Here is a 15,265-nt window from a genome sequence, read left to right as displayed (position 1 = left end):
GGTGGTGTGTAGACAGCTTTTGAGATTTGTTATTGCTTTGTTCTGTGAAAAGAAGCCGTTACGGTACCATTGTGTCAAATGTCACGTTGGGAGGGATGTGGCTCATGAGTATTGATGGCATCCCGGGATGCTTTAGACCTGGACCTGTCAATCCTGACACAATGACATCATCAGCCACATGGCATTGCTTTGTGTGTACTGGTCAGCTGTTCTGACCTTCACAGCCACTACGTTTGGGGATCATGAAACCAGAACACTGTCTGCGCTCAATTACTGTAGTTCAGCATGCCAAGACCAACCATTCACTCCCCTTTGGAACATTCATTTTTAAGGGTGTAAGGTGACAAAACCAATTGCTGTTTTGGCGATCAGCTGTGAGGATGTGAACCCAGTGCTTTTAAATTAGGACCCTTTTTTGTCACAAGTTCCCATAAAATTCCAAACACCCACTCCCTTTCTCACTTGCAAATTGAATAAAGTTCCACTATTTGTTCTTCATTCTTCCTATTCTCACTTCATTTTAGCAGCTGTTTTTGACCACCCACTCCTTAGCGTTACTAAGCACTATTTTTGTAGCTACTGAAGAAGAAACACAAGCCCCCTCGCACCTCTCAAACAACCTGGCCTGATACTGTAAATCAATAAGACACTTTTAAATGCCAACACTCGCTCTATCTTTTCTTTGCCAGCCTGGAAAATTCTGTGGGAGACCTGGAAAGTGTGGCATCAACATTCAGATCTAGAAACAAAAGAAAAAAGAAGAAAAAAACTCAAATCATGCAGACAACTGGGTTAATCCAAGAGCCTGTGTGTCTGTGGTCTTAATTAAACGCGCCTCTTGCTGACCATCCACAAAATCCCTGGCACAGTTTGCAGGTCAACTGGTGCTCGCTCTTGGCTCAGTATGAGCAGCTGGGGTGATCTCACCACTAAGACACCTGAATAATCAGGTCTGACGTGTTGAGATTCGGGATGAGCAAATAATTAAGCTAAATTCAAGGTATTAAGTTGGGTGCACACCTGGAGGGTGCTTTATTTATACGTAAAAGCATAAAAACAACACAGCCCACCTTCTTTGAGGCTATGATATGCATGATTGTCACAGTCCAGACTCCAAGACAGCTTCTCTTGATCATTTTGGATGGGTTGATCCTCAAAAGAGGAAGTATCAATGTGAAGGCAGTGGTTTGTGTCCAGCATGTTTGTATCCAGTGTTGCAAAGTCTCTGCAAATGTCTCAAGTCAAAACTGATATTCCATCGATGGTTCAAAAGTGAGGAAAATGGATTGCTCGGTGCAAGGTATGTTAGTCCACAACAAAAGTATTTACAGCATTTCAAATCAAAGAAATGGAGAACAGACAGCTTCCACTTGGTTTCTTCCTCATCCAAAATCTGATCCTCTTATTTGTCCTCTTTTATTCTCAAAGATGGATGCAGAAGCTCCGCAACTGCGTCACGCAGAGGCAGAAAATGAAGCAAATGCACAAAGGTGAGGACGGCAGAGCACAGAGCCTGCTCTGCACTCAGCAGAAGACATTCACAGAACAGCGTGTCTCTCGCCCTCAAACACAGAGGAGGGTCCGCTGAGTGCCAATGAACGCTCGCTTCAGATCAGCTGTTGCCTCTAGCTTACGCTCTACAATATGGTAGACCACCATTCACCCCCTCAACTCCATTTCATTGGGTCAAAAACCCAAACCGACCACTTACTATAGTTTTGAATATTTAATTGAGTTCTATATGATGAACAGATTGAATTTAGGTGTTTATTCACATATAAACATTCATCAACGCACACATCAGATATGGTAAACATGGAAGCTAAAGCATGTTCACTTGACGTGCGAGAACCAATGAGGTTCATTCTCAAGTCCAGCAGGTTCAGTTGAGCTTCTATTTATGTTGGCTGATCAATGTTTATATGTGAATAAAAGATGAGTTCTGAAGATGAACAAAGTCTTACAGGTTTAAAATGACACGAGGACAGGATTTTCATTTTTGGGTGAAGTACCCCTTTAATATTTCTGTGGAAAGCATGATACATTATTTTCAGGATTATATTACCGGTATACCATGTATTTGTGGTCATTCATTTTTCATGAAAATGTAAAAAGATAAAATTCTATGTGCCGGTATATACTTTTGTTTTTCTAATTGTTAGTGTTGAAAGACAACAAATGTTCTTTTATAAAATGTTCACAAACTATGAGCTTCTTATTGGTGTTTCTCACATGCACATCAAGTGAAAAATTAAACGTAGAAAAGGAACAGATCAACCCTCTCACATATTACATGCTAAAAGCAAACAAGAGTTCACATTTCACAAGGTATTTAATATGGAAACCTCTCACGGCGCTCTCAGAAATGGTGTCGTGCGGGGCTCTCGGGAGACCCGGTGACATGAGCAGAGAGAGTGGAAGGAAGGAGGTCACAGGAAGAATATAGGTTTCCTTTGACCTTTCCTTACTTTCTGGCAGATAAAGTACAGGAGTTTGCCTGTCAGGGATTGTCAGGCTCACATACACCACACATATTGGACTGTTGGCGAACCCCCTCATCCCCCCACCCAGGTCCTCTCTCAGTTTTAAATAGTAAGGCCAGCTGGCCAAAAGGCTCTATATTCAGCTCAGTATCACCTGTGCAAGCACTGGATAGGGTTACCCTCCGCTAGAGTTCTTGCAAACATGACTCACGCACATTTTCTAACAAATGCACACAAAAACAATGTTCAAAAAAACAAAACAGTAAAGGATGGGACTTGTAAATTTGGAAAAAGTTTGTGTTAATGACTTTACTCTTTCCCCGCTAGCATTTAAAAAGCTGCCAGCCAGCCCAGCATATTTTTTTTTTTTCACAAAACTTTCATGGTCCCAAGTATATTTTGTTGTATGAATATCTAAACATACAAAACATCAAGAGAAAGAACAGAGCCCCTGCTTTCAAACAACAACAACAAAAACAACATTTTATTCTAGGTTCAAGCATTCTTTTTTTAATCAACATTTGAATGTGGGTAAGTTTAATAAAATAAAAAAACATTGAAGAAAAAGCTGAGAAAAATTACGCTTTTGTCAAGGTCTATGCCCGGTTGGGTTCAGAACGATGATCAAAACATGGATTGAGTAGATTGCGTCCATCAACAACCCCAAAGCTTGCACAGTCCAAAACCTCTTCATGGGTTTGACATTTCATTCGGTAACCTTAGGTAGTTTTGATATATATGCGTTTAATGTTTGATGATCACATTAGAAGCATTGCTTACGAATATGTATTGCTTGTTTCTGCTTCATCACTAGTGTTTTGATCGGGAGATTCTGTACTCTTTCAGTAGATGCGTAATAGTGCCCTCTACCATATAAAAGGGGAAAAAATTATTGCCAGAAAATTCCATCAATGACAGGGAAAAAGGTTAAAGGGATTTGACCCTAAAATTTTAATTGTCATCATTTACTTACACTCATTCCAAACCTGTGACTTTCTTCTGAAAACAAGCAAAAATATATATAAATTTTTTTTTAAATCCATAATTTGTTCCATTTTAATGGGGTCCAAAACAACCCTAGAAAAAATATATATAATTTGTCCATTTTTTTTCCTGATTCACACAAAAAAGAACATTCATAGGTTTGAAATGACATGGAAGTGAGTAAATGTTGTCTAAATATTGATTTTTGGGTGAACTATTCCTTTAAAAAGTTCTGCGTGTATTAATCAGGTGCCCGGAAAAATCTAATTCATTTAATTAATTTAATAAATGTGTTTTTGGCCACTATAATTTTCATTCAGATTAAATATGAGAATGTGTGCTCTAATGATAAACAGTCATATTATTATATTATACGGAAATGAAGGTCACTATGCACTCCCCAGAGACAAAAACATTAGCGTGATATGCTTTTAGCCCACAAGCTCATCGCTGTCATCATCGCAGTTGACGCTCATGTCGTCATTGACCAGAAGGGCCCAGCACTGCGAAGTGCCGACTGACCACAGAGGAAGTCTAGAGCAGTCTATGCTAAGCCCATAAGTCACTGCGAAGAACAAAACACCACCTTTATCAAGTAAAGCATCACAGATAATAAAACCAAAGTTCATCTGGCTCTCAGACAGATCTAAAACACCCAAATGAGTAATGCAATGTAGTTTTTATTACAAGCAACGCAAACAATTCGTTATGACTGTTAGAATCAATGCTGGTTGATCATTACTAGCTTAAGTTAACTTATGTTACAGAACTGATGCAGTTTTTGCAGCGGTCACATCCACTTCGGCATAACAACATTTATATTGAGATTAAATTAACCTGAGCTTCTTCCATAACCACTAATTATTTTGAAGTATATATTTAAAGTAATGAAAACATTTCCTCAATCCCAAAATGGAGAGGTTGATTTTCTATTACATCTAAACTGTTCTATTTTCAGATAATACGTTTCTTTTTACTGTTAGATGTTTACACTTTTCTTACTGCTATTTTTCCTTTCTGCTTTCAATCACTTACTGGAAACACCGTCATCGTTACTTCATTTTCCAGTACTAGCCAGAAGTTCCTAGAAGACCAGTTTTCATGCAGCCTTCATTTATACAATGACGTAAGGCATCCTACTGCCATAAAGTCATCAAAATGATAAGCACAAGAGAGCCAGACACACAAAACAGGATTCTACAACAGATCTCCTCAATTTACCACAGAAACAAGTTTTCATAAGAGTGAAAATCTGAAGGAACGAAAAGAGTACACAGAAAATCAGGCCAGCTGTCTGACTCCTGTAATATATGTTGCTAAAGCGCAGAAGGGACGTTAGATTGAGCTCAACAAATGAGGTTATGGGAGGAGAGAGAGACGAGTGAAGAAGAGAAGTTCACGTCTAAGCTCTCCTGTTTTTCTGAATGTCTTGCATAACATCTTTCTAAACTCATGTCACCCAAACCTCTCTACCTCCAGCTCTACTTTCCGGCATCTCTGCAAATCATGACTCTTGCTTTTATAGGTTTTGACGCTCTCACACATATTTTGTTCCCTTCTAGGCTTTACAACTCTAGAGTTGCCCAAACCCTACAAAGCCTACTGTATGAAATTTGATACGCACATTTCTAAGGGTTCTAAATTGATCAAAACTTTCCTGAAAAACCTGTTGTACCAATCTTCTGCCTTATTTTTTTCTGATTAGTAGTTTAGTAGTTTATTCTTTAAGTAAAAGGCCTTTTAGTGGAATTCAAAAAATGTCCCCCTTCAGGTCGAGCTACTTGCAGTGAAATCTTAGCTGACTTAACTGTAGTTAACATAAGATAACATTTTATATTGATAGTAATATTTCAGGATGAACACTTTCTGGTCTGAAACAACTTAGATTTACTTGATTATACATGCATCACTTTTAGAAAAATCATGTTAAAATTTGAGCATCAAATATGATATATCAAGCTTTTGAGAAATGTTGTTTGTACATCTTCTAACCATCATTGTACTGCATTGAATCATGTTTTGCTGCCACAATAAAAACTACAGAACTTTGATAATAATCTAACCATTTAAATATCATTAGTCTTTCATACTGTTGATTTCAGTGGTGTAAAGTATTTGAGTAAATGTACAAATGTAACTACAAAGTAGTTTGTAGTTTTACTAAGCATCAAAGATATTAGACATTTTTACTCTCTACATGACTATATTTTTTTGAATAACGTATATTTACTCTTTATTCCAATGCATTTATGATGAGTAATGCAATTTGTCGTTGCATTTTGCATGGCACCTAACCCTTTCTGCAGCCGTTTATATCTGCTATAAAGAAGCAATATCGCCATTTAAGAGCATTGAAGGTACTATATCTTGCGTTTTGCCTTTACTCACCCAAACTTGTCAACAAGGTTACTTTACGCGAGTGGATTAGCAGGTGAATCAGTCATTTGTATTAGTGACTTGTAACTAGAGTCATTTGAGTCATTTTCGCTGTAAGGAATCTGTAAAAGTACTCAAGCATGGTTTTCAGGTACTCTTTACACCTCTGATTGATTTACATTACACACTTTTTGTTTGGATTCTGTCTAAAGGTTCAATAAACGGCTCCATTTGAAAAAAGGAAAGACTTTTTCAGACTATTATATGTCAGGCTTTACATAGTTAAACCATGCACCATGTCTTAACCAGAAGTGACACGATGCAACGTTGAACGTAGTTCTGCAATGTTGTGTAGGTAGTAATGAGAAGCTGTATTTCAAACCAACAGGATTTCACAGTGGGTGCACTGTGAAATCCTGTTGGTTTAAAACACAGCTTCTCATAACTCCACATCAAATATCCTCTAATTAGACAGATTAAGATAAAAGTGCAGCTTAGACACTGAAAACAAAGATGAGAAAACAACTACTAAATTATTATTAATAAATTAACGAAGTTGGTAACACTTTAGTTTGAATTCCAAATTCTCACTATTAACTAGTTGCTTATAACCATGCATATTGCTATAATATTGGCTGTTTATTAGTATTTATAGAGCACATTAATTGCATGACCATTTTCTCTTAATCTCACCCAATACCTAAACTTAACAACTACATTACTAACTATTAATAAGCAGTCATTAGGAGTTTATTTAATAAAGAGAATTGGACCCTAAACTAAATTATGACCATGAAGTTAAATAAATAATACATTTTATACATTTTAAATGAATTAAATAATATTAAATAAATTAAAAGCAGTTATGCATATGTTTTTGGAAAGATAGAAAAAAGAACTATTGTAATCGTTATAAAAAAGCAATATTTTGTGGTCTCTAATTCTGATTGAACAATTGTGGCACATTGCATAGGGGTTTCACATTCAGTGTGAAGAAATTGCTTGTTGCTGGACATTGTCACACTGTGACTGAGGTTAGGATACAATGTTGTTTTTTTATCTGTGGTGTCATTACCAAAATACACAGATAATTTCCATGAAACAATGCACATTCTTTTAAACCTGAAAAACCTTGCAGGAACGTCTGAGTATTTAACCCTGGTCCTGTCAAGACTTGTTAGCCTGGTAAGGGAGAGTCGCTAAGTTTTGTCCCACTGATCATTATCTTCTGTCCTTTCTAAAGGTGTCACTTTTTTCAAACAATTGAAATCTGACACCACACTTTCCTTTAGAGAATTAAATGACAAGCAAAAGCATATATTCCCCAAATTCTGCAAACATTATCCGAGATGGAAATAATAATCCTGCGGAGAAATTTCACCAGGATATAATTTGGTTTGTGACAAAAGGTGCTCTCTGTATACAACCATTGATATGTCAATGAGTCAGTGGATGCTATCAATTCAGCCGAAAAGCTGGAATTGCAGGAACAGACAAAAACAAAGCAGTTGATAGGAGTGGTTCCCTCGTATTGCTGTTCATGTCCAGTAGCTTAAACAAACAATAAAACTAAATTATACACATTTGTAAGACTAATATCGCTCAAGATAGAGCACAAGGAAATTTTTTTTCTTGATCAAAAGTATAGTAAAACAATATTGTGAAATATTGTTTTACTATATATAGGTTGTAAGTCTTCAGAAATCATTCCAATACTGATTTTGCCCATTTTTAAATATTTTATTAAACAAATCTTACTGATATACTGTGTGTGTGTGTGTGTGTGTGCGCGCATGCATATAGACTACTATACATAATATCAAAGTTTTTTTATATTAACATTTTATATGAATTTGTGTGAAATCTTGACCAGGAATCTGGTTGAAGGGTTATGCAGACATTTTTGTGCTTTGGGAGCATCACTAAGGATGTCTAGCTGACGACGCACTTTTAATAGCTTGAGGACATGAGTGCATTATTGGTTCTGGCATACTGTCCTCGAACAAATCAAGTAAATCAAAGCTCTAAACTGATGCAATCTTTATTACTACCAGAGGTTCTGTCTGTGCCTGCAAGTACAAGTACACACTTCTTAACAACAAAGCCAGATAATTCTAGGAAGTTTCCCTGTTCCTGGAATATCCATTCATCCTGTTGTCAGCAAAGTTGTCATTTTATCATCAACACCACAATCCACAATTCCAGTGTTATGATTCGCCTGACCTGTTACCAGACAGAAGATGCCTAGATTACTTGAGGATTATGCCCAGCTGTAGGTTGTGTCTATTTAATGCAAAGCAATGGCTCTCTTTTCCCCCGTTCCTTCCTCCACCCTGTTATGTTTAGGGCCTGTGTAAGCATGCTGGAGTTAAACTTGGCAAGCATCTCTAAGATGTTACATAACAGCGCAACCCATAGACAGTCAGTGCAAACCCCACTGCAGAGTAACTGTGCTCTGCAAAGCATGCAAATCATGCATTTTTCACAAGACTGTCTAAATCCAGACCACACACAGAAATATCACTTTAAATACCAATTGCCGAAAGTTAACTGTGGCAATGGGACTGAAAATGACCAGAGAGCTTCGATCAATCCATCAGTTGCAGTTAAAAATCAATATTAGTATCTCATGGTGACTGGCACCGAAGGTTTGAAAGTCCACATAACTTTTCTTTTATCTAATAACTCAGGTCAAGGCATCTCCATCTGGAGGAGGGGATTCTCGCAGATAATCAATCACTCTTTACACTGACTTTTGCCAGAACGCAGTCAACCCTCCTTGTCCAAGAGCATTAAACATGACATGGTAACTCTGTATGCTTCCTTGTCTTGCTGACCCAGACATTCTGTCCCAAAAGGAGTCTGTTCTTTTCCTCAAAGCCCTGAGCTCCACTGCCAGACCTCAGGGAGAAAACAGCTGGTTTTAACAACAGAGAGAAGGAAAACTCCTATTCATCACTGACACATCCGCCCTTTCCAGCAGCCAGCTCGAGCAATTCCAGGGTGGGCTCGTCACATATCTGTTTCTATAGAGTATCATTCTGGAGAATTTCACTTGAAAGTATGAAAGCAGTGAAAAAGAGTAGTAAAGTAAGAAGTACAAATAAGTGTGATTTGATGCTCTGAAGTGTTTGGGGTGTCACAGGCAAATAACTGATTTTAGGTTATATATATATAGATTCTGCCATCTCTGTTTCTTTGCAAGTTTCATGCACAAAAGAGCATCTTAAAAAATTAAGTTGTTGTCATCCTTGGGACGTTCGAATCCAACCTGGGTCATGTCCCCTTTCCCCTTCTCACACCCCTACTTTTCTGTCTATGCTCAAAAGTGTTAAGGTTAAACAAACTAAAACTCCTAAAAAATGGTTAATTACAATAAAGCTTAAAAATATAAATATTAGACAAAAAAAAAGAAGAAATTAGAAATGTTGCCTTGCCAGCTGAAATAAAATAAGTTTAAGCTGTAGTAAAATTAGTGAAACAATTAAAAATAAACCAATAGAAATATTAAAAAACAAAACAAATTAAAATTACAAAAGCACATAAAATTACAAAAAGAACTGAAATTGAACAAATAAATGCCAATTCAAAATAAATACTATGATAGTATATAAATAATACTAAAATAACACTGATGCTCAATTGTCCTTCAAATAGCTCAAATTAAACGTATAATGGTTACTATAATGAATTCCCATGAGGAAAAAATAATCAGTCTCATTCCACAACGGTTTATCGTTATTTTCCATATACAAAAACATGCTTAACATCTTCAACAGCTAAAAATCTGGATTGCTTTGGCTCAAGACTAAGTAAATGTTGTGGTTTAGTGAGACCTCAGTTCAAACAACAATAAATCCTGTGCAGGACTTCACAAACAGCAGGCTTAACTATTAAACAAAGTTGTTAAACCTCAACCGCAGACACCACACGGTCAACACCTCACCTCAACATGATTTTATTCCCACCAGCTAACATTAAAAACCCAAACGTGCAAGTACTGTACCTGAATGTATGGCCATATCCTTCCACTGCAGAAGGATACGGATACAATCACGTCCACACTTTAATAATCCATTTCAAGACTGGACAACAGAGCAAGTTGAATGAAGTTGGCTGACTGAACTCCAGGCTGTTCTGCTGAGAGATAATTCCCGCAGTAGATCCAAGAACACAGGGTGTGTCTGTGCGCCCCTCACCTTCCTCCGCTCAGAGCTGGCGTGTGTGTGCACGCCCTACAGATGTGGGTGTGTTAGCACAAGTGTTTGTGTCTGCGAGTTGGTTTCTTCCTTATTACTGGTTAAGTGCTGCTTTCAGGCTCCGCTTTCAGCTGTGTTGAGTAACTCCTAGTTTCCCTGCTCCTTGGAGCCTTTTTTTTTATTCCTTCCAGGAGAGTGGGGAGGAGAGATAAAAAAAAACTTTGTGTACTGATTTGAGGTCACTCGTTTACTACAGAAGAAAACGTGTGCAAACTAAAAGCTAGAAACTAAAGCCAAAACACATTCCAGATCACCTTTGGCCCTCATCATTCTCCTGACCGCCTGCTTTCTGAGGAAGGATTTCAGCTCTGTACACAAAGTTATGCAATCAAGTGTTCAGGACGGCTACCCAACACACACCCTACCTCAGGCCTTTGTTCCCCCTCCCAAAGTTATTCACTTTAAACAGTTCATAGAGATAACTCGGGTGGGATATTGTTCATTTTGTCAATTGTTGCTTGACAACTATTGATGTAAAAAAAAAAACTCTAAACCCTAAACTTGCGTTATTTCTACATTCATTTTCCAGCTATAGGTGGCTTGCCAAAAAATCTTGTCTGAAACTGAAAATTCTGTACAAACTGAGCTAAAAATGCTCTTTAAATCAAATAAAATAATAAAAAATAAATCTGTTTGAAACTGCTTTTCAATTAAAAATTTGTTTTTGATAAATTCATTTTTAAATTTCAGTTCATTTTAATTCTGCATCCTATTTGCTACCTCAATTCCAATCCAGTTCAAATTCAGGAATTTAATTGTAATTTTAAGGGCACTTTCAATTCAATTCTGAATTAAATAAATTTTTCAGCTAAATGTGGCTTGCCAAAAGTGATGCAATTAAATATAAATTCTCCACAAACTGGGCCAAAACTGACATTCTGAAATGTACATAAAAAAAAAAATTCTGTTTAAAATGTTGCTTTTCTGCTATTTGAATTGTATTTGAAATTCAAATTGAGGAATTGGAAAAGGCATTTTCAAATCAATTCTGAATGCCACATAATAACAAAACTTTTTTTTTTTTTTTTCTTCATTCTGACCACAACATGCCTCCATAGGCAGTGAATTTACTGAGCAGTTGACCTCATCTGTCTTGATTTCTCATAAAAAATTCAATTTCAGAGAAGGAACATGTGCCTCATCAACAGTAAAATGTGACCCTTTTTTACCACCAATATACAAGTCGGTTACATTATATCTAATTAAACCTGCATCAGTTTTACGTGTATTCTGTTTTTTCTCAAAGTCGCAAACAGTAAACCAATTTCAAAAAGCTAATTATTACCTGACAAAACAAAAATTGCAACAACATTTTATTTGTTTTCCAAAAGCCTTTACAGGGGTCACTTCTGTTTTGTGCAGAGAAAGGTCCTGCATTAACATGTCTGCTACTACAATCTAACCCTCAATGAAGTGCAGCTCGGGGGGGGGGGGGGGGGGGGGGGGGGGGGGGGTCTGGGGCTGAAGACTGAAAGAAGGGAGTGGTGACTGCAGGCCATGCGCTTCTACATTGGACTTTTAACTTTATTGGCATTCCTGCAGTTCTGGAATGGCAGAGTCACAAAAACATTGAATAAATCAACAACATCCCACCACTCAGCGACCTACCACAGCAAACCTTACATAATAACATCCCACAAATTTTTCAGGATTAAAATATAACATCTCCCATTTAGAATGAAATCACAGCACGCTGAAGCGTCTGTCCGTCTTCCTGCTGGCTCCGTTTAATTTTCACTTCTCTAAATCGTCCTTTCCTTTAAGCTTCCTGAAGTCGAACAGAGTGTCTGCTGTATATCAGAGCTGAACGCACACGCTTTGAAGTGTCTTTCTGCATGTCACACAGACTTAACGGACCATTTAATTTTCAATAATCTATAATTCCTTAACCTTCTCCCACGGCATCTAAATATTCATCCTTTTCTGTGAAGAAAACACTGCATTACATAACATTACACAACAAATAATTGATTCTGACCCTGCAAAATGACACGGAATACAGAGGGAAGGAGAATGAACAGCCCAAAAAGTATGTTTTTGAACACCCAACATAGTTTCGATGTAAATAATATGATTTGTGTCCAAAAAATGATATCACCCTCTGTCCTTCCATTTCTAACCCACCCACTGTCTCAAACCGTCTTAGAAGAAACAGAGCAGCTGATATAAAGGCAACTTCCCAAGACATTCTCTGTCGTCTCCAGCTTTAACACTGTCGAGACTTGTAGGTTTCTGCACATACAAAACTGTAACATTGTAAATGATCTTATTACTTCATTACTGTGTGCTAAATCGAATTAGGAAATCCCCCTATATGTACATCCATATGAACGTATTATGCTGCTGTACATCCTGTTGTTGTGAGAGACATCACAACCCTACACCATTGAATTCTACTATTAATCTTCTTCATCAAGGTACCTAATATATGCATTCTACCACTACAAAATCTATTAGATTTCAAAATAAGGTGGATAGGAATACCATGGTATATCTTTTGAAGTACACTGAAGTATATAAATATATGAGCCGAGTATCAATGGAGATTTCCTGATTCGATTCACAAGCTCGATTCCATTTTTTTTCATCTGTATGTTTCAGTTATTAGACATTCTCTCTCTTTGCAAATGTTAGAGCAGAGCAGATGTATATTATACAGAGCAGGGTTTTAAACTGATATAACCGGTAGCTCATTTTTGGAATGATTCAGTAAAAGAACTGGCTCATAAGATTTGTTCCTGAAGCAGACTTCACTGGTCACGTTGTGTCTGTTTTTGCATGCAGCCTGCAACTCAATAGAAACATGTTTCTTGCCACTATTTTGTGGTATGCAGATATTTTATTGCATAACAGAAAATACACACTGCAAACTCACAATCACCACTCAGGTAAAATATGATTTATTTTGCTGTGGCACTGAGGAACCAGAGGGATATCGGAATCCTTCAAATGAAGTCTCTGATTAATTGGAAAATTTGAAACCAGCCATGATATGGTAATCATTACCGGTACATACTGTGTATTTAGTAGGGCTGTCAAACGTTTAAAATATTTAATCGCGATTAATCGCATTAATGTCATCGTTAACTTTTCATCTATTCTAAATGTCTCTTGATTTCTTTTTGTCCCATTATTTTTTCTAATTTTAATGCTCTTATCAACATGGAAAAGTGGATCGGCTTGCTTTGTGCAAATGTTTTTTATTGAAAACAACATTGGCATATACTGTGTTCAATTTCACACTAACATTCTCACTTGGAGCAAATAATCTAATCGCTCACACGATGTAACAGTCCATCAATAAAAAGGTGAAAGAAATACTGACGAGGTAATGTTACTGATATTGACGAGTGGGCATAGAAACGCATCAGCTGTGTGTGTGCTGGACCATCACGTGGTATTTCAGACTGGACGTGCTGCGATGATAGCTCAGTTCACAACGACAAAACACACAGATCACTTAGGTCTTGTCAATTGAACCATTTGGTAACTTTTAAAAGTAAACTTTCCATTCAGAATCTTATTTACATCCATTTCGGCGTCTCGCGCTCATCATTCATCCACTCAAAACGTAACGTTAAAGGGGGTCGCAGTCGCACACATTTTTCTCTATGAGTGTACACACACCAGCGGAGCCATTCTGTGTTTTTATTGCTGGCCATAAACTGAGAAAGTGCGCGTCCGATGTGCGATACGAGTTGTCCAAGACGCGGCTCGGCACTGCGCTTCTCGTCCACTCTTTGGCCGGTTCGCATCGCAAGCCCAAACAAGTGTGTGCGCCGTGCCTGTTGTTTTGTTTCTGGTCTAGCTAGATCCGGTGTGGTGTTGTAGTTTTAATAAACTACAATCACTAGTTGTTGCAAAAGCATGTGAAAAAAACGACAAAGTTTGCTAGGCGTTAGTCTCGCAATAAAAATATTTACGTCGTTAATAACGCGTTTAACGGACAGCCCTAGTATTTAGCCATTAAAAATTTTGGGGTCGGTAAGATTTTTTAATGTTTTTGAAAGAAGTCCCTCACGCTCACCAAGGCAGCATTTATTTGATAAAAAAAAAAAAAGTAAAAACAATAATATTTTGAACATTACTACAATTTAAAAAAAAAATCTATTTTTTTTATATATCTTAAAATGTCATTTATTCCTGTGACGGCAAAGCTGAATTTTCAGCATCATTACTCCAGGCTCCAGTGTCACATGATCCTTCAGAAATCATTCTAAGCCGATTTGATTTATAAAAGTCATATTTATAAATCGTTGGTGATCATTTAAAAAACATGATATTGAATATTCACTGGCCAGTTTGCATGCAATTAAAAAATGATTTTATAATGCTGTTCACTTCATTTAATTTCATAATCAAGCAATTAATTTTAATTTAACAACATTGTATCAGGTTTCTGGTTCAAATGTGATTGTTTTTAGCAATATGAGAAAATGGAGAGACTTGTTAATGTTGCCATTTAAAAGTTTCTGTTATGTCAGAGTTTTGGGGGGGTTACCATTGTGGTGAAGTGTAGAGCATGTACTGTGTTGACAACCTGCAAGCAAGAATTCAAATTGCTTTAATAATAAAGCAACCATTGTGGCAGTGAAACTTAGTTATATTTAGTTTGTTTATTTTTTGTAAATCACAGGACTAAACAAGAAGCATTATTTGAATAATTCAATTTAAATGGAAACCATTTAAGTTAAGCTGAATCCATTCATTCAAGTTAAATGAACACCATTGATTATAGTTAATTGTACATGGTTAATTCAATTGGGTTTTACTTATTTCAACCACGTGGAACCAGTCTATGGTAGAATCATGTTCAGCAAAAGAGCTTGGTTTGACATTCTAAGGGGGTTTTGCTAATGAACTAGCACATAGGGTCTAGTGGTTAACTCACCATTCTTGCGTTCTTTCAGAGGCAGTGGGCTCGGTACAGACTGCAGAGTGAGTTCCTGCAGCTCACTGGCCACCGCCTCGCTCTGAGGACTGGGCACGGAGCCGTTCCCCACAGCAGACACCATGCTGCCAGGGCTTAGCTCCTCCCCACGCTTGGCTTCCTGCGCTGCCAGGGTGACAGGTGGGTGAAGCAGTCAGACCTGTGACAGGTTAATTACAGAGATGAGGCTGAATTAGAAACTGGAAAACACCACAGACAGACATAACACATAA

General features: G+C 37.3%; 1 protein-coding gene across 7 annotated transcripts in view; it reads right to left on the bottom strand.

Moving 5' to 3' along the window:
• The window catches only part of mrtfab (myocardin related transcription factor Ab), a 38,057-nt gene that overhangs the window by 15,806 nt on the left and 6,986 nt on the right, over window positions 1-15,265 (bottom strand). For 2 of the 7 annotated variants that reach the window (XM_079596227.1, XM_079596224.1), the window contains exons 3-4: window positions 14,994-15,192; window positions 14,604-14,642 (exon numbers count right to left, since the gene is read on the bottom strand). In XM_079596227.1, coding sequence (XP_079452353.1) covers window positions 14,604-14,642; window positions 14,994-15,117 — 163 coding nt within the window. In that variant the 5' untranslated portion in view covers window positions 15,118-15,192. Of the gene's footprint in view, window positions 1-1,070; window positions 1,548-9,849; window positions 10,000-14,603; window positions 14,643-14,993; window positions 15,193-15,265 lie in introns of those variants that run through there. The other 5 variants (XM_079596228.1, XM_079596226.1, XM_079596229.1 and 2 more) reach the window with 3 other exon arrangements.

Source organism: Phoxinus phoxinus (assembly GCF_949152265.1).
Source record: "Phoxinus phoxinus genome assembly, chromosome: 21".
Taxonomy (NCBI): domain Eukaryota; kingdom Metazoa; phylum Chordata; class Actinopteri; order Cypriniformes; family Leuciscidae; genus Phoxinus; species Phoxinus phoxinus.
Note: the sequence above shows the minus strand (reverse complement) of the source record. Positions and strands in the feature narration are given on the sequence as shown.